This window comes from Bubalus bubalis, chromosome 14 (assembly GCF_019923935.1).
Source record: "Bubalus bubalis isolate 160015118507 breed Murrah chromosome 14, NDDB_SH_1, whole genome shotgun sequence".
Classification (NCBI taxonomy): Eukaryota; Metazoa; Chordata; class Mammalia; order Artiodactyla; family Bovidae; genus Bubalus; species Bubalus bubalis.
Window position 1 is genome coordinate 40,907,618 of NC_059170.1, and position 19,686 is coordinate 40,927,303.

At 40.3% G+C, this 19,686-nt stretch overlaps 1 protein-coding gene across 8 annotated transcripts in view; it reads left to right on the plus strand.

Moving 5' to 3' along the window:
- The first annotated feature begins 5,910 nt into the window (after positions 1-5,910).
- TASOR2 (transcription activation suppressor family member 2) overlaps positions 5,911-19,686 on the plus strand; it is a 66,770-nt gene continuing 52,994 nt past the window's right edge. For 2 of the 8 annotated variants that reach the window (XM_006041725.4, XM_025264114.3), the window contains exons 1-3: positions 5,913-6,634; positions 8,621-8,746; positions 11,772-11,945. In XM_006041725.4, the coding sequence (XP_006041787.3) occupies positions 11,923-11,945 (23 nt within the window). In that variant the 5' untranslated portion in view covers positions 5,913-6,634; positions 8,621-8,746; positions 11,772-11,922. Of the gene's footprint in view, positions 6,635-8,620; positions 8,747-11,771; positions 11,946-19,686 lie in introns of all 8 variants that reach the window. The other 6 variants (XM_006041722.4, XM_006041727.4, XM_006041723.4 and 3 more) reach the window with 6 other exon arrangements.

Here is a 19,686-nt window from a genome sequence, read left to right on the forward strand (position 1 = left end):
GGATGGACTGGTTGGATCTCCTTGCAGTCCAAGGGACTCTCAATAGTCTTCTCCAATACCACAGTTCAAAAGCATCAATTTTCTGCACTCAGCTTTCTTCACAGTCCAACTCTCACATCCATACATGACCACTGGAAAAACCATAGCCTTGACTAAATGGACCTTTGTTGACAAAGTAATGTCTCTGATTTTTAATATGCTGTCTGGGTTGTCTGGTCCCATCACTTCATGGCAAATAGATGGGCAAACAGTGGAAACAGTGGCAGACTTTACTTTTGGGGGGCTCCAAAATCAGATGCAGATGGTGCCTGCAACCATGAAATTAAAAGACGCTTGCTCCTTGGAAGAAAAGTTACGACCAACCTAGACAGCATATTAAAAAGCAGAGACGTTACTTTGCCAACAAAGGTCCGTCTAGTCAAAGCTATGGTTTTTTCAGTAGTCATGTATGGATGTGAGAGTTGGACTATAAAGAAAGCTGAGCACCAAAGACTTGATGCTTTTGAACTGTGGTGTTGGAGGAGGCTCTTGAGAGTCCCTTGGACTGCAAAGAGATCCATTCAAAGGAAATCAGTCCTGAATATTCATTGGAAGGACTGATGCTGAAGCTGAAACTCTAATACTTTGGCCCCATGATGCGAAAAACTGACTCACTGGAAAAGACCCTGATGCTGAGAAACACTGAAGGCAAGAGGAGAAGGCGATGACAGAGGATGAGATGGTTGGATGGCATCACTGACTCAATGGACATGAGTCTGAGTAAACTCCAGAAGTTGGTGTTGGACAGGGAGGCCTGGTGTGCTGCAGTCCATGGGGTCGCAAAGAATGGGACACGACTGAGTGGCTAAACTGACCTGATATAGTTGGATTTATGTCTGCCATTTTATTTTTTTTCTATATGTTTCATGTCTGATTTAGTTCTCTGTTTCTCCTTTATGGCTTTAATTTGCATTAAATGAATATTTTCTATTGTAGCATTTTCATTTCTTTAATTTTGTTTATATTTAGTGTTGCTCTAGGGTTTACCATATGTATTTTATCAGAATAAGCTTCTGATTTATACTAGCTCAATTTAGTGACATATAAAAATGTTATACCTATTAAGCTCTAATCCTTTTCTTTTTGCAGTTATTGTCATACATATTCTACTTATGTTACAAATTCAACAATACATTCTTATAATTACTACTTTACCATCTGCTGTCATTTCCTTAGCCAAATGGAGCTTTGCCCCCACTTACCTCCTTTGTACTTTTATTAGCAAATGTAATATACATATATTTCATGTCTACATGTTAAACCCCCAATAAGCCCAATATCACATTATCTAAATATTATTCCATGTTTTTTAAAAACTGCCTCTAGGTGGCTCAGACGGTAAAGCATCTGCCTGCAATGTGGGAGACCCGGGTTCGATTCCTGGGTCAGGAAGATCCCCTGGAGAAGGAAATGGCAATCCACTTCAGCACTCTTGCCTGGAAAATCCCATAGACGGAGGAGCCTGATAGGCTACAGTCCATGGGGTCACAGAGAGTCAGACACGACTGATCGACTTCACTTTCACTTTTTCACTTTTCTTTCATGAGAATAAAGGAGAAAAATAAGCAATAAGCATTTATATGTTTTTTTATCTTTATGTAATTAATTTTACCAGTGTTCTTTGCTTTTTCATGTGGATTCAGATTACCATCTGTGGTCACTTAGTTTCAATCTGAAGACTCTCTTGTAAAGCAAATCTGCTAGCAAAATTTCTTTCAGTTTTTGTTTATTTGGGACAGTCTTGTATTCACTTTCAATTTTGAAAGATAGATTTGCTAGATATAGGACCCTTGGTTGGCAGTTTTTCTCTCCTCTGAGTACTTTGAATATGTCACCCCGCTGTCTTTTAGATTCCATTGTTTCTGCTGAGAAGTCATCTGTTAATTTTACCAGGGTTCTCTTGTAAGTGATGTTATTTTGCTGTTGCTGCTTTCAAGATTTTGTATTTTGTCTTTGAGCATTTTTTCCCTCTGATGTGTCTATTTGTGACTCTGAATTTGTATCACATGGAGTTCACTGAGCTTCCTAGATGTGGATATTATTATTTTTCAACCAATTTGATGAGTGTTTTTTTTAATTATTTTTTGAAATATTTTTCTTCTCCATTTTTTCTCTCCTCTCCTGCTACTACCAATTTTAATCAGAGTATTTTGGAAATTAAAAGATGAGGGAATACTTAACCAACTCATTCTGTGAGGCTAGAGTTACCCTGATACCAAAACTAAGATATTACAAGAAAAGTAAACTGTGGACAAGTATCTCTCAGGAACATACATACCAAAATTCTTAACAAAATACAGCAATTCATGCCCAATGAAACACAGAAAAAATAATGCATTCTAAGTAAACTTTGTTCCTCCCAGGAGTTCAAGGTTAGCTTAATGTTTGAAAATAAATTAATGTAATTTATCATATTAGTAGATATTTTTACTACACAATCCTCTCAATAGATGCAGATAACATTCAACATTCATTTAAGATAAAAGTTCTCAAAAACTAGGAACAAAAGGGAAAATCCTCAACCTAAAAAAGGACATAAAACACCAAAATTAATATTATACTTACCTTTGTGAAATATTGAATGCTTCTCCCCCTAGATCAATGATGTTTGCTTTCACCTCGTATCTTTATTGCATTTGAGGACTTAAACAATGCAATAGGGAAAAAATACAGATTGGGAACAAAGAAAAGTATTTTTATTTTATTTATTTTATCATACATACACACACAAATAGCTATTAGCTCTAATAAGTGAGTTCAGCAAGTTTCAAGATATAAAGTTACTATGGGAAAATCAACTGTATTTCTATATGTGCTAGTGCACATAGCCACTGTGAATTAAAATTTTAAAATACCATAAAACTATAAACAGATAAATATAAGAAAATGTGCACAAGACAAGTATGCTGAAAAATATAGATGTTGCTTAGAGAAAACTGAAAGACCTAAATAAATAAGAGATATCATGTTCACGGATTCAAAGATGCAATATTAGGATGTTAATTCTCTCCAAACTTATCTATATACTAAACACAATCCCAGAAAAGATCTTAGCAGCTGTGGGGTTTTTTGGAGGACTGTTTGTTTTATTTTGAGGTAGGAAATAAGCTGATTCTAAAATTTATACAAAAATTCAAATAACTTAAAATAGACAAAACTATTCAAATATTGGAAAAAGAACAAAGTGGGAGGCAATGCAAATTCAAACAATATCATACCCTTCAGAGTAGCTAAAGTTAAAAATATTGGCCAAGATGTAGAGAAACTAGAATTCTCATACATTTCTTGTGGAAATGTAACTTTGTAAAACCAATGAGCCAAAAGTTTGACTTGATTAAAGTTGACCATAAGCCTTCTTTATTGCCACAGTAACACTATATAACAGACTACCCCAAACTCAGTGACTTAGGACAACAGCATTAATTCTCATACTCACCAATCTTTGATGTCTTTTGTGAGTGTGCTCAGCTGTGTCCAACTCTTTGTGAACCCATGGACTGTAGTCCACAAGGCTCCTCTGTCCATGGGATTTTCCAGGCAAGAATACTGGAGTGGGTTGCCATTTTCTCCACCAGAGTACCTTCCTCACCAACCCAGGGATCGAACCCACATCTCCTGCATCTCCTGCACTGGCAGGCAGATTCTTTACTACTGTGCTACCTGGAAAGCTTGGGCTGTCTAGTTCAGTTCAGTCACTCAGTTGTGTCCAACTCTTTGTGACCCCATGGACTACAGCACCTCCCTGTCTATCACCAACTCTGTCTATCACCCAGAGCTTGTTCAAACTCACATCCATCCAGTCAGTGATGCCATCCAACCATCTCATCCTCTGTTACCCCCTTCTCCTCCTGCCTTTAGTCTTTCCCAGCATCAGGGTCTTTTCCGATGAGTCAGTTCTTCGCATCAGGAGGTCAAAGTTTTGCAGTTTCAGCTTCAGCATCAGTCTTTCCAATGAATATTCAGGACTGATTTCCTTTAGGATGGACTGGTTTGATCTCCTTGCAGTCCAAGGGACTCTTTTTTTTTTTTTTTTTTTTTTTTTTTTTTTTTTTTAGTATATGTGCTGCCGAAGCGAGCACCAAGGGACTCTTAAGAGTCTTCTCCAACACCACAGTTCAAAAGCATGTGGGATGTCTATGGTTATGATAATTAAGATGGGCTTGGCCTACAAGTTGAATTCACATCTGCTCCATAAATGCTTGTTCTGAGTGCCCAGAATGAAGGGGCAACAGCAGCAAGAGACTTCAGTCTCCTCATGTGCATCACCTACACTCAGGAGCCAAATCAAACTACGCAAGCACACTTAAGACTCCTGCATATGTCATGGCTGCTGATATCCTATCAATCAAATGAATCCATATGACCAAGAACAATATAAATGGGTAGAAAAGTAAACCTTACCAACAGTAGAAGAGGGAAGGGGCAAGTATCTGCTGAAGCAAAAATGCAAATTATCATGTCCAGCATCTCCAGCATGTTATATACCTAGCATAAACGAGGCCCATGTGTACAAAGAGACATGAATAAGTAAGTTCAAGCAGTACTATTCGTAATAGCCAAGAAATGGAAACAATGAAAACATGTATCTACATATCAAAGAAAATGTACTACATCCAGACCTACATATATAGCAATGAAAACGAAAAATTGTGTACACAAAAACGTAAGTTCCACCATGTTACTCCAAAGAAACCAGGCACTAAACCATTCAATTTATATAAAATTCAAACCACAAGCAAAACTAAATGATAAAGTTTAGGGGTTGCATATTTACGCAGTGAAACTACTAAGAAGGGAAAGAAGAGATTACCATGGAAATTAGATTGCTTGTTAGGTTTGCTGGTAGGTAAAGGGAGTGGGTATTGATCAGAGATATCACAAGAGGGAGCTCCTGGGGTTTTGGCAGTGTTCTATTTCTTGACCGGATTCATGAACATTTGCTTTGTGATAAACCAGTGAATTGTACATACTGATTTTGTATACTTTGAAAATATCAGTTATATTTGATTGCTTCTACAGCCAACTTTCCTCAGTTCTTGAACATAATTTCACTTTTAGGGTTTTTGTACTTGCTTTGTATTCTGCTTAGAAAGTTCTTCCTCCTCATCTTCCAAAAACTGATTTGGTCTGTTTTCATTATTGAGGTTTGACCCCAAATGTCCCTTATACAGTGAAATGTTGAAGCTCTCCCTCTTCCGCCCCAGCCTCCAGCCTCCAACCCTATCCTCAGGATTTCTGGCTTCTTTTCACAGCAGTATTAGTAAACGAAATTCTGTTTTTGAGATGGAAGTGGTTTACTTGTTACTGTTTGTCATTCACCTCTAGAATAAGCACCACAATGTGCAAGGCCCTTGCCTAGCTTACTTACCTAGATTACAACTGTAATCTTAGTGCCTAATTTAGCAGCCGGCCACAGTGCACAATTTAAAAGGTGCTATTGAATGAGTGAGTCATTCCATTCCCACCACGAGGTCCAGTGCCTGGTTCACGGTTAAGTGTGTGCAGCACTTAGTATCTCTCATTGGTAGAACGCTATTTGTTGCCCCTTAACTCTGCATTGATTTATAAACTTTCAGAGGTGCTTTCCCTGAGAATTAGCACATAAAGAACTATTCCACGGAGCAGCGTTTTTTAAACTGCAACAAAGGTGTGATTCCGTAAACGTCAATTCAGGGTAAGACAAAACAACAGTCGGTGCGGCAGCTGCAGCGGGAGATTAAAGGAGGTAAAGACTCCCAACCTTGAGGCGAACGAACACCCCACAACGCGTGCAGGGTCATCGACACAAAAATGCCGCGGCTCCCCTTGCGCGCCTTCCGCTTCCGGTGACGCGCCCACCTCGCAAGATGCCTCGCCACGCCGCTGCACCCGCCAGAATCCGTCATCCAATCCCGGGCCGTGCTGAGGCCTCGCGCCTGCTCAGAGAGAGGCGAGCGCCGCGTGGATGCCGGCCGCAGTCTGCGCCTGCGCGTCGACTTCTCCTCAGCGATTGGCTCCTGCCCCCCCTAGGGGGCAGCCACAGTTCAGTTTTCACTTTCTGTCCCCCCACATCACCTCTTCCTGTGGGCGTGGGGTTTTACTTCCGGGTTCCAGCGTCCGTCACTGGGAAAGTCGACATGTTCCCTCAGGGAGTGGGGCGCCTCGGGGTCCGTGCCTTCTTTTGACCCTCTGGGGACAGGGACGACTCTTGGCTGACCAGAGCCGAGGAGCCTGCAGGCTCCAAACCTGGAACGCCCGGTCCGCGTCCCTCCCGCCGGCGCGTCGCGGCCGCCCCGCGACGCCCGGGCGGCGCTCCTGACAGGGGCGGAGAAGCGGGACGAGCTGCGACGTGGAGGGTCCCGCGCGCAGCTGACGAGCCTTTGCTGACGCGGGCCGCGTGGAAACCGGGAGGAGGGGAGTCCCAGCCAGGGGCGGCGGACGGCTCCCAGCCCGGGAGGCGGCCTGAGCCCCGCTCGGTCTCAGGGTCCGACGAGATCTGCCACTCGTGGCCGGGAGAGGAGGCAACGCGCGTGGAGGCGCGGACAGCATCTCAGCATGAGGAGGAAACTGAACTCTGAGGTCAGGTCCGCAAGGGCGGCGGCGGCGCAGAGAACAGGTGAGGCCGCCCCTCGTGGACGCCCGCCCCGGGGGACGCGGCAGGTGCGGGCCCTTCGGGGCTGAGTTGCCCGGCGTGGCCGCTCGGGTCGTGGAGGTATATGCAGTAAGAGAGCTCGCCGTTGTCGCGTTCTGTTTTGTTCTTTTGGAAAATTAAACTGCTGTCCACTTTGCATGTTTCTCGCGGCTGCTGGGTTGACACACGCCTTCTTGCCTTGTTGGCGTTCCTCGGGTGAGCGGGGCGCCGGGCGGTGGTTTCAGAGTCGCTTTTGTTGGGCTGCCTCTGCGCGGACTCCCGGCCGCCGACACTCGGGTCTCCACCTGTCTCCAGGCGCTCGGCGTCCCCCTGGTGTGTGGCGCTTCAGACTTCCTCCCGCCCCTTTAGGAGGCGTTGTCTCTGGCGGCTTCGGCGCCTCCTCGGAGTTGCCTGTCAGAGGACCGAGGCATCCTCACGGACGCCGTGAGAGCCCTGAGTGGAGGCGTTGATCTTCCGGCCGGGACTGGCTGGGAAGCACTTTCCTCAGGAACCCTGGTGAAGTCCGCTCCCCCGCTTCCTTTCTGTGGACCGTTGGTGGTCCTGTGTGACCTCTTCTTTTTAAGGTAGACGTAAAAGAAGGAAGAGGTCTTTCTCCAGGGAGGCCCCTTTAGCTGAAAACTGAAGTATCGCGTCACCGTAGGTTGGTCCATGCAACCCAGCAGTTTGAAGGTGGCACCAAGCAGTATTTGTGGGGGACGTGGCATGCCGTGCCAAGTCGCTTCAGTCGTGTCCGACTTTGTGGGACCCCGTGGACTGTAGCCCGCCAGGCTCCCCTGTCCGTGGATTCTCCAGGCAAGAATCCTGGAGTGGGTTGTGGGGAAGATCCTTCGAAAAGCCTCATTTCACTTAATCACCACTTGTCTATTTGAAATCTAAAAATTTAAACGCACCTCTCTTACCCTTTTTGTCCTTCAAAGGGAGAACGTTTAAGGTTTTTCAGAATATATTCTAGATTTAAGGGTTGCTCTAGCATATGGTGTTAGTTGCAGTAACGTTGGGGATCCAAAGGCCCGTGGTGTTCCCCTTCACTTTAGAAAGGGATAGGAGTGTAGATATGATATTTAATATTATGGGCTTTGAGATTGGTAGTAAGCCTACTCAGGAGGTTCATAGCAAAGCTGCTATTCCTTAACAGTATAAGAATACTTTTTTGTTGAAAAAGATGCTTTCTATAATAGAACCAGATAGCTCTCTGTATATGTTCAGTACACCAGTAAATAACTAACCCAGTTTGGAGAAAGCTGTGATTGTTCACAACTGTTTTGAGGAAGATAAAGAGCAGTATTTGAAATTTTGTGTTTTCTTTTAAAAAGAACTATATCAGGGGCATCTCTTGTAACCCAGAAATAGTTGCTTAAACGATTTAAAATCTACAAAGTGTCTAAAAGTTTGCCTGAGATGTAGGGTTTGTTAAATAAATGCAATGTGGTATATCTATTTATCATTCGATAGATACGGTATCTATTTATCCAGTAAGTCTTTCATTCCTCTATTAATGCACATTTATTTTCAAGTTTTCCCTATAACTTAAATGCTGCAGTTACAAGCACTGCTTCATGTGCTCATCAAAGTATTTTTATGAATCATAGAATTGATTCCTTCTGAGGATGATAGATAATAATGCTATTAAATTGCCCTCAAATGATTGTACCCTTTTATATTCACTCTCTAAAAAGGTGTGTTTTATCTCCCCACTAGCCAGATGGTAATATTTTACTAACTTTCTAATACTTGAAAATAACATCTCATTTAAGTGTTTATCTTTCTTGGGTAATAAGAATATTAAACATTTTGGGGCAACAAACATCCTTTGCTGTTTTAAGTTCTGACTTTCTTATTTGACCAGTTTATCTGTTACTGCAGTGTTTTAATTACTGTAGCTTTAAGATATATTTTGGTACTTCCTTTTGAAGAAAAGCTTTGGGCTCTTCTTTTGCATTTTTCTTCCAGATGAAATTTAGAACCATCTTTTCAAGTTCTAGAAAATCTGGTTGCGATATTGTTTGTGATTGCATTGAATTTGTAGATTAATTTGAGAAGAGACATTCTTTTGAGTTTTTCCTTCTAGGATAATAGGTATGTCTCCTCATTTCTTCTATTAAATTTTTTTTGTAATTAAATATGCCATTTTTATGTACTGTTAAAAAGAAAAGTGTATCTGTATACTCTGCTTGATAGAACATCACAAGTACTTGGAAGCTTTTGATGTGTGCCTTTCCCCAGAAACAGGATTCTCTGCCCCCATGACCATGGTCATCCTGAATTTGGTGTTAATTATTCCCTTGCTTTTCTTTACAGTTTTAGCAACTGTGTATGTATTTTTTCCCAACATATTGTTTACTTTCACATGTTTTTGAACTTTAAGTAGAATCATATTGCATATTCTTTGAATTACTTTTGTTAAGCATTATGTTTCTGAGATTCATCCCTGAAGTGTATACCTGTAGTTCAGTTCAGAAACTTTAGAACTCCTTTACAAGTATTGAAAGTATTGAATATCTTAGAGATCTTTTGCTTATGTGGATTAAATCATATTAGATATTAAAACTAACCAATTTTAAATATAGACATTGGTACATTTGCTTATGCCAATAAGCATATGGTATATTGATAGCTCTAAAAAATACTAATAATAATAGTAAATCTTAGACAACATTTTTAATGAAAAATAATTTTTCCAAAATAAGTTAGTGGCAAGAGTGGCATTGTTTTACAGTTTTCCCAAATATCTTTCATGACCAGAATCTCATGTTTGCTTCTACAGTCAATCTCTTGCAATATATTGTTTTGGTTGAAGTAGATGCAGAAAATCTGGCCTCATCGAACTATATATTGAGAAGAAGGAGGAATATGTTGATAATCTTTTAAATAGTTATATTATTCTTTCAGTTCAGTTCAGTCGCTCAGTCATGTCCGATTCTTTGCAACCCCATGAACTGCAACACGCAAGGCCTCCCTGTCCATCACCAACTTCTGGAGTTTACCCAAACTCATGTCCATCGAGTCAGTGATGCCATCCAACCATCTCATATTATTATTTAATACTCATCAAATCCTAACAGTTTCTGAAAGGTTAGCCACAGTGTGGAATTTGAAATCAAATAACTTCTCAAACTCTGTGACAGTAAAACCTGTTAGTCTAGCTTGCATTTTAAAGGGATGTTTTACCCATTCATTGGTCGTGTAAAAGATATTAGTTCACTGAATTATGTAGATTCCCCAAATGATGACACATTTCAATATAGAATATCAAAAAAATCACCTACATTATCATCACCACTTTGGGAATCACTCCTGTGATTCATTCACTTTTGTTGAAGTATAATAATCTATTATAATAATATAATATATGTTTATCCATTTTATTTTTTATGAACATACTGGTTAGTTCCACCACTGGGCTACAATAATTAGTGGTACCATAAACATTCTTGGTCATTTTTTCAAGTGCATATATACAGTAGTGTGATTTAGGCATATTAGTAGTGGAATTGCTAGATCCGTTGGGAGGATATGTGCAAGTTCAATTTCATTAGATAGACTTTTCCTAAATGATGACTCTGATTTATACTCCACCATGAATGAAACCTCCCTTTACTCTCAAGGCTCTCTACATCTGGCATTGTGCAGCATTTTAAAATTTTGCTGGTCTGGTGGAGGGAAATGATTTATTACTATAGTTTTAAACTGCATTTCTCTGATTACTTCGGACATTGCATATATCTGTTCCCAATTCCCCACCTCCCTCTCTGATAATTCATGTTGCCTGTAGTTTTTCAGTTATATTAGCTTTTTCTGGAATCCTTTTATGGCTTTGTGATTATCTCTATCATATATTTTTGTTTATTTTCCATTTTTTCATTTATTAAACTATTTTGAGGTAACTGTAGATTTGTAAACACAGGTATTTCAGACAAGTTTCTTTTAAAGAGCATCTGTTGGAATTTTAATGCAATTTTAAAACATTTTTAGCTGAGATACACAGTCTATTTATATTTGCTTAGCTGCCCTTTGTTCTAGTTGTCCTGACTGTTTTATATTTCTTTTTTCTCTGTTTTTGTTATTTTTTAAAATAATTATTTAATATCTTTTACCATTTCAATTATTTAATATCTTTTACCACTTAATTTTTCCGATATACTAATTTGGAAGTTTTATATTTTTTTTATTGTTATCCTAGAAATATGCATCCCTGGCTTTTCAAAATCTAAAAGTGACCAATATCTTTACCTTCCTGTTAGATAATACAAGAATCTTAGAAGTTTAACTTAATTCAACCCCTCATGACTTACATGTTTTTATCATGTATTTTTATTTTTTAAAAAATATTACCAGGGACTTCGCTGGAAGTCCATTGGTTAAGACTTCATGCTCCCAATATAGGATGCATGGGTTGAATCCCTGCTTAGGGAACTAAGATCCCATATGCCATGCAGTATAGCCAAAAAATAAATAAATAAAATAAAAAATATTCTCACCAGACAGAAGAGGACCCATTTAGAATTATTGTTGTGTTTTGCAGGCAGTGTATTTTTGCTACTTTCTCTATTATTCATTGATTATTTTATCTTTTAGACCATCCATCTAGGGCCTTTTCCTTCTGCTTAAACTATTTGCTTTAGAATAACTTACTAAAAATCTGTTGATGATAAACTTTTTCAGTTTGTGTTTACCTGAAAATATCTTTGTTTTACCATCACTTAAGATGTCTTTGCTGAATATAGCAGTTTAGGTTGGCAGTTGTTTTCTTTTAGCGCTTTAAAGATCTCATTTCTCTGTTTTTTGGTTTCATTTATTGCTATTGAAAAGTCAGCTGTCAGTCTCTTAGTTGCTTTTCTCGGACTACTTTGACATTTTTCTCTTTGTTTTTTAGCTTTCTGCTGTTTCATTGTAATTTTATCTTGTTTGGACTTATTTGCCTTTCTTAAGTTTGTATTGGAGGTGTTTTGAAATATGTTTATTGGCTTTATAATTTCTAGATTGTGGGTTTCCATTTTTATATTCTATTGGTATATTTATCTAATGTATAAATAAACGTTTTATAACTTTCATAGTAATTTTCTCCTGGCCTTTTACTTCTTTTTCCCTTTGTTTTCCACAGTTTCCCCAACAGACTGCATTGCCACTCGTGGATTTTTGTTAATCTGAATAGTGAAAAGTGAACTTGACAATAAAACTCGGAAACTGGTCTTTGGAGAGGAGTAGGACTGGAACTACTCTTTCTGTTTTTTCATCATAATTGGTTTATTCGGATGTTTCTTCCATTTAGACCAATGTTAGTAAATTATATTTTCATGATTTTCAAATTTAGTGGTGTAAATAGCATGTGATGATTTATAATTTTAGACATTTCCCCTATGTTTGTGGTTAGCCTCCTTTTGTTGATTTTTTTTTTTTCTTTTCATTGATTATATTTGCTAAAGGTTGTCTATTCCAAAAGAGTCAGCTTTTGGGTTTTATTGATTAACTCAGTTGGCCTTTTGTTTCTAGAATTTGGTTTCTCTTTTTTATTTACAAATTTTATAAGAAGTGTCTGGTGCATACTTTGTTTTCTCTTAATGAGATTCTTTAATGAGATTTTTAACACTTAATTGGGTAACTAAATCCCTTGTTAATATTCTGTGTTGAAGACTCTGCCTTCCCTGGTATGGTGAGATAGACCCTGTTTAGAACCCTTTGGGTATACCTGTTCCCTAGTTAAGAGAAAGAATGTTCACGACCCCAACTCCTGAGACCTGTTTAGACCAGTTAAAGCACCTGCTCAACTCTCTGGTTATCCCCTACTTCTCTGTGAGACATCATTAGTGAATAGTCCTGTTCTTTGCCCAGGGCATTTTTATGTGATTTATCTAGGGGTGGTGGCAATTAAGGAAGGAAAAAACAAAACAAAACATTGTTATGGCAAAATTAAGTATCACTTTCCCTTTTGTTAGAAGTAATAATCAAAATAATCCAAAGCGGGTCTTAAAATGTCATTGACTCCGAAAGAAATTTATTCTTCGGATTTTCTTGTCAGGACAAAACTCCTTAACAGTATCCTTGTAGTAAATACAGTAATGAGTTTAATGCAGTCATTTCATTGCAGATGATAGCTTAATACTGAAGCACAAATTTAGCCTAATTTGATAACCAGAACAAAGATCAGTTTCCTTTATACAGATGTCTGAAAATGGCACCATATAAATTTTGAAGTGATTCCAATAAAAAGTGCACAATCTTGACTATGGAAAAGTGTTCTCCAAAGAATCTGTTGACTTTACATAGCATAGCAAGGAAGAGAACAAAATTTGAAAAATATAAGATTATAAGTATCTGTGTGATACACAGAAAGCTTTTTTTATTGTGGGATTCAATTTTGAAAAGGTTAAACTAATCTTCAAAAAGTGAATATTAAGTCTAAAAGTAAGTCAGTTAAATGAAAATACCATATTGCCAAGCCATAACTCATTTTTTGCAATGGGAATAATTTAAGTTTTTTTTACAAAGAAGGCACTTGCACTCTCATTGCATATACTAAATGCCCAAAGTTATTTTGCTATTTTACATGGTAATTAATCTACATAATTCCTTATGAATTTAAGTAACTTGCTTTGTGAGCTAAGGTTTCCCTGTATGCTTTCTATTTGTACAGTACCATAGCAGCAATGATTCTCTAGGAGCTCTTGGTTAGTTTTTCCTCTAGCAAATGCAGATATGGTCCGGGAAATGCATACGGTTGTGTTAGATTACTTGGTTAAAACATCAGCCAAAAGTAAAAAGTGTCCTTAGACCAGCCAGACACTTGACACACACATACACCAATTTTACTTTTAGTCCATGTTGTTAGGGCTTAGTGGGAGGGACAAGCACCCCCAATCCCGACCCTGGGTGCTGAAATCAGCATCTCCTGGGCATATATGGAGTATCCATAAACCATATCCAGTAGACCGTTTATTTTTATCGACTACGCAACAAAGCCCAGTGAAACCATAATCAGGGAGTTTACGTAGGCAGTAACGGGAAAGCTTTATAGCAGCGATGAGTTAAAATAACTTGGGGTCACTGTAGTGAAAAGATGTGGATTTCGGGTTAGGTCTGCGATCTGCAGTCCTGAATAGTTACTGAATAACCTGTGAGCGAGACACCTTCGAGGAAGTTAAAGCTTGGAGCCATCATTGTAAAATGACAGTAAAACTGTCCACCTAGGAGTCCTGGGAGACGTCAGACAGAGGACCGAGGGAGCCCTGCTTGCTTGTCCGCACTCGGCCCCGATCGCAGCTCCCACCCGCTCCTCGGAGGCCTGTGCGGGTGTGGGTTGGCGGTTCCGCCCCGCGGGGTTGACTTTTAAAGGCGCGGAGCGGTGCGCGCCGCCCACCACACTGGCTTTCGCTGGCGGGAGCGGGCAGGCGGGGCCGGTGGGGCGGAGGGAAGCCCCCTCCCCCACGCATCATGAGGTGAGGAGGAGGGGTCGACGCCCACCTGGCTGGTGAACTGCCTGCCTGCGGTGCCTAGCGGACTGGCAGAAGGGTCACTCTAGGTGTCCCACCCTCGGGGGGCTTCAGGGAGTGAAGCTTTGGTGGTGCCGCCGAGGTGCTAGGGCTCAGGGGCTCAGTCTGTTCAACTCTGTGCCACCCCCGTGGACTGTAGCCCGCCAGGCTCGTGTGTCCATGGGATTCTCCAGGCAAGAATACTGGAGTGGATTGCCATCTCCCTCCTCCAGGGGCTCTTCCCGACTCAGGGATCGAACCCACGTGTCCTGCGTTGGCAGGCACGTGGATTCTTTACCACTGAGCCATCTGGGAAGTCAGGTTTATGGAACATCTTTGCTGTAACTGGTGGAATTTTGCCAGCATGGTAAAGGGGAGACCCTTGCCAAGCTGCTATAGAAGATGGCAGCACTCCTCACATCTCGTGTGTGTGTGTGTGTGTGTGTGTGTGTGTGTGTGTGTGTGTATGTAGACATGTAGTATTTTAGGGCGTCCTTTGAACTGCATCCTTTAAAGCAGTGATACCAAATAATAGCAAGAATACCTTGGTTTTTATTCTATATCTGCATGATTATCTTGACGTTAGAAAACATTTAAACTTTTGTGCATGGCAGACTTTTTTATATATTTTAAGATTGTTATGAAAATCATATGTTTCTCATTCTATAGTATTTTCTGTTTTATATACAGGAGCTTTGTCTTATGGGTCTCTTACTGTTTGGGCTTATGGGAAATGCTATATCCATTTGTTTGCTTTGTCTTCATTTTTTAAAACTAATTTGCTACTACTTAGGGCAATGGGAGATCTTTTTCTTCCAAAATGAAAATAGCTTTATTTCCCCAGATTATATTTATGCTTACATAAAATTTCAGGTAATACATAAAGCTGTAAAAAAAAAAAAAATGAAACAAAAATTAGCTGTATTTGATGCACTCAAAGTTGACTTGGTAGAGTATTGGGTACCATGGTCCAGGAGCTCTCCTGGGTACTGGGGGACTTTGTGAGCAAGACAGTATCTACCTGTGTGCACCTTACATTCTGGTGGGGAAGAGGGACACACACCTCAAAAGTAAATTGACAAGATAGTTGAAGTAGTGAATGCTTCAAAGAAAATGCCTACTTTAGGTGGGGATAATCAGAGGTTTATCTGAGGAAATAACTTCTAGATTTCAGTAGAAGAAGAGAGGGAGCTAAGTCATGGGCATAAAAGAAGACCCAGCATTCCAGTCAGAAATAACAGCAAGTGCAAAGGCCTGAGAAGAGCAAAGAGCTTGAATGCAAAGACCAGGGTAGCTGGACCTTAGTAGAAAGCCAGGGTAAGGTGGAGGGAGTAAGCAAGGGCTGGATTTCACATCGCCACTGAGCAGTGTGTGCAGGGGGGTCTCAGGGCTTAAGTAGGGAAATGAAGTGATCTGGAATACTGATTGATTCACTGGTTATGTGAATGTTTATTGAAACCTAACTGTACCAGGCACTGTTCTGGGCACTGGGGTACAGCATGGAAAAAGATACTCTGTATTCACGAAACTATTATAATAATCTAGTGGTGGAAACATAATCAAATAAACAAGAAAAAGATCAGATATTGGTAAGTGTTATACAGATGATAACCACCATTTAAGTCATAGTATATGTTCTTAAGGCCTTTATATATATCTGTGTGTGTGACACACATATTAGTACTTCTTTGTAATCAGCTTTTCTTTCCTCTAAACAGTTTATGGTAGGACATTTTTCTCTGTTACAATAAATGAATAGATTTATTTAAGAGCGTCAATTTTTTTTTTAGGCTAAGTATGGCCAAATTAATACTACATAAATGAAAAAAATACTGGGCATCAACAAAAACTTGTGTACGTCATCTATTTGGAAAGAAGTATCACTTCATGGGAAACAGTGGAAACAGTGTCAGACTTTATATTTTGGGGCTCCAAAATCACCGCAGATGGTGATTGCAGCCATGAAATTAAAAGACTCTTACTCCTTGGAAGGAAACCTATGACCAACCTAGATAGCATATTAAAAAACAGAGGCATTACTTTGCCAACAAAGGTCCATCTAGTCAAGGCTATGGTTTTTCCAGTAGTCATGTATGGATGTGAGAGTTGGACTGTGAAGAAAGCTGAGCGCCGAAGAATTGATGCTTTTGAACTGTGGTGTTGGAGAAGACTCTTGAGAGTCCCTTGGACTGCAAGGAGATCCAACCAGTCCATTCTGAAGGAGATCAGTCCTGGGTATTCTTTGGAAGGACTGATGCTAAAGCTGAAACTCCAGTACTTTGGCCACCTCATGCAAAGAGTTGACTCATTGGAAAAGACCCTGATACTGGGAGGGATTGGGGGCAGGAGGAGAAGGGGACGACAGAGGATGAGATGGCTGGATGGCATCACCGACTCGATGGACGTGAGTTTGAGTGAACTCTGGGAGATGGTGATGGACAGGGAGGCCTTGCGTGCTGCAATTCATGGGGTCACAAAGAGTCGGACACGACTGAGTGACTGAACTGAACTGATGGAGTAACTTCCTTTGGACACACTGACTTATGGCTCTCCACCTTCATTCCGTGTTCCAGCAGCCCCTCGTGATAATTTTGACTTATTAGTGTGGTTTGTCATACACTTCAAGAATGTACCCTAATTAACCTCTGTTGTCATTCTAGTTCCTCATGGATTCTCTTTGCCGGTACATATATTTTAGGATTTTAGTATTCATAAGAGGAATGCAAGGAAGTAGAGGAAAAGAATAGAATGGGAAAGACAGAGATCTCTTCAAAAAAATTAGAGATACCAAGGGAACATTGGAGAAGGAAATGGCAACCCACTCCAGTATTCTTGCCTGGAAAATCTCATGGACAGAGGAGCCTGGCAGGCTATGGTCCATGGGATCACAAGAGTAGGACACAACTTAGCAACTAAACCACCACCACCAAGGCAACATTTCATGCAAGGATGGGCATGATAAAGTACAGAGATGGTAAGGACCTAACAGAGGCAGAAGCGATTAAGAGAAGTAGCAAGAATACACAGGAGAACTATACAAAAAATGTCTGAATGACCCAAATAAACATGATGGTGTGGTCACTCACCTAGAGTCAGACATCCTAGAGTGTGAAGTCAAGTGGGCCTTAGGAAGCATCACTACGAACAAAGCTAGTGGAGGTGATGGAATACCAGCTGAGCTATTTCAAATCCTTAAAGATGATGCTGTTAAAGTGCTATACTCAGCAATGTCAGCAAATTTGAAAAACTTAGCAGTGGCCACAGGACCAGAAAAGGTCAGTTTTCCTTCCACTCCCAAAGAAGGGCAGTGCCAAAGATTATGTTCAAACTACTGGATGATTGCACTCATTTCACATGCTAATAAGGTTATGCTCAAAATCCTGAAGCTAGGCTTCAGCAGTCCATGAACTGAGAACTTCCAGATGTATGAGCTGGGTTTAGAAAGACAGAAGAATCAGATCAAATTGCCAGCATCCATTGGATCATAGAAAAGCAAGGGAATTCCAAAAAACATCTGCTTCTACTTCATTGACTATGGAAAAGCCTTTGACTATGTGGATCACAACAAACTGGAAAATTATTCAAGAGATGGGAATACCAAACCACCTTACCTGTCTCCTTAGAAACCTGGATGTGGATCAGAAAGAAACAGTTAGAACCTTACATGGAACAACAGACTGGTTCAAAATTGGGAAAAGAGGATGTCAAGGCTGTATTTTGTCACCCTGCTTATTTAATTTATATGCAGGGTGAAAGTGTTAGTTGCTCAGTCGTGTCCAACTCTTTTTAACCCCATGGACTATAGCCCACCAGGTTCTTCTCTCCATGGAATTCTGGATGCAGGAATACTGGAGTGGGTTGCCATTTCCTACTCCAAGGGATCTTCCCAACACAGGGATTAAACATGGCTCTCCTGCATTGCAGGCAGATTCTTTATCGTCTGGGTCATGAGGAAAGACCTAGTGCTCATGATTTGCAGGGTACATCATGCAAAATGCCAGGCTGGATGAATCCCAAGCTGGAATCAAGATTGCCAGGAGAAATATCAACAGCCTCAGATATGCAGATGACACCACCCTTATGGCAGAAAGTGAAGAGGAACTAAAGAGCCTCTGGATGAGGGCGAAAGAGGAGAGTGAAGAAGCTGGCTTAAAACTCAACATTGAAAAAACTAAGATCATGGTATCCAGTCCCATCACTTCATGGCAAATGGATAGGGAAAAAGTTTGGAACAGTGACAGATTTTATTTTCTTGGGCTTCAGAATCACTGTGGACAGTAACTGTACCCATGACATTAAAAGATACCTGCTCCTTGGAAGGAAAGCTGTGACAAACCTAGACAGCAGGTTAAAAAGCGGAGACATACATTACTTTGCTGACAAAGGTTCATCTAGTCAAAGCTATGATTTTTCCAGTAGTCATATATGGATTTGAGAGTTGGACCATAAAGAAAACTGAGTGCTGAAGAATTGATATTTTTGAACTGTGGTACTGGAGAAGACTCTTAAGAGTCCCTTGGACTGCAAGGAGTCAATCCTAAAGGAAATTAACCCTAAATCATCATTGGAAGGACTGATGCTGAAGCTGAAGCTCCAATACTTTGGCCACCTGATGCAAAGTGCCACTCATTGAAAAAGACCCTGATGCTGGGAAAGTGATGAAAGTGAAAGTGACATCACTCAGTTGTGTCCAACTCTTAGCGATGTCCAACTCTTTGCGACCCCATGGGCTGTAGCCTACCACGCTCCTCCGTCCATGGGATTTTCCAGGCAAGAGTACTGGAGTGGGTTGCCATTTTCTTCTCCAGAGGATCTTCCTGACCCAGGGATTGAACCCGGGTCTTCTGCATTGTAGGCATACGCTTTAACATCTGAGCTACCAGGGAAGTCCACGATCCTGGGAAAGATTGAAGGCAAAAGGAGAAGAGGGCAGCAGAAGTTGAGATGGTTAGATGGTATCACTGACTCAGTGGACATGAGTTTGAGCAAATCCTGGGAGACAGTGAAGGTCAGGGAAGCCATGGGGTCACACAGAGTTGGACACAACTTAGTGACTAAACAACAACAATTCATAAGAGCTAGATCTATAGTTTCCTTTCTTATGTATTTTCTTTGTCAGATTTTAGTGTTTGCTTTATAAAAACAAATTGGGAAGCTGTGCTCCTTTTTCTGAATTTTAGAACAGATTAAATTGCATAAGTATAATTTTTCCTTTCAGTTATCAAATGCATATTTACTAAACATCCACTATGTGCCAGGCATTGGGCTGATGCTGGATAATCAGAAGTAAATAAAACAGACATGATTCCTGTCCTCATAGGGCTTGATTTATTAGGGTAGTAGACATTGGTGAAATAATTATGATTATGTAATTATAAACTATGATAAGTACTCTGGGGGAAAAATAGAGTGCTTTAAAATAATAGCATTGATGATCTACTTTGTTCTTTTCGTATATTTGAGTAAATGGTTATTGAGTTCATAGGCACTAAAAATTCTTTTAAATTAATATTTGTTGAAGATTTGATATGTAATTAGGTCTGTGGTAAA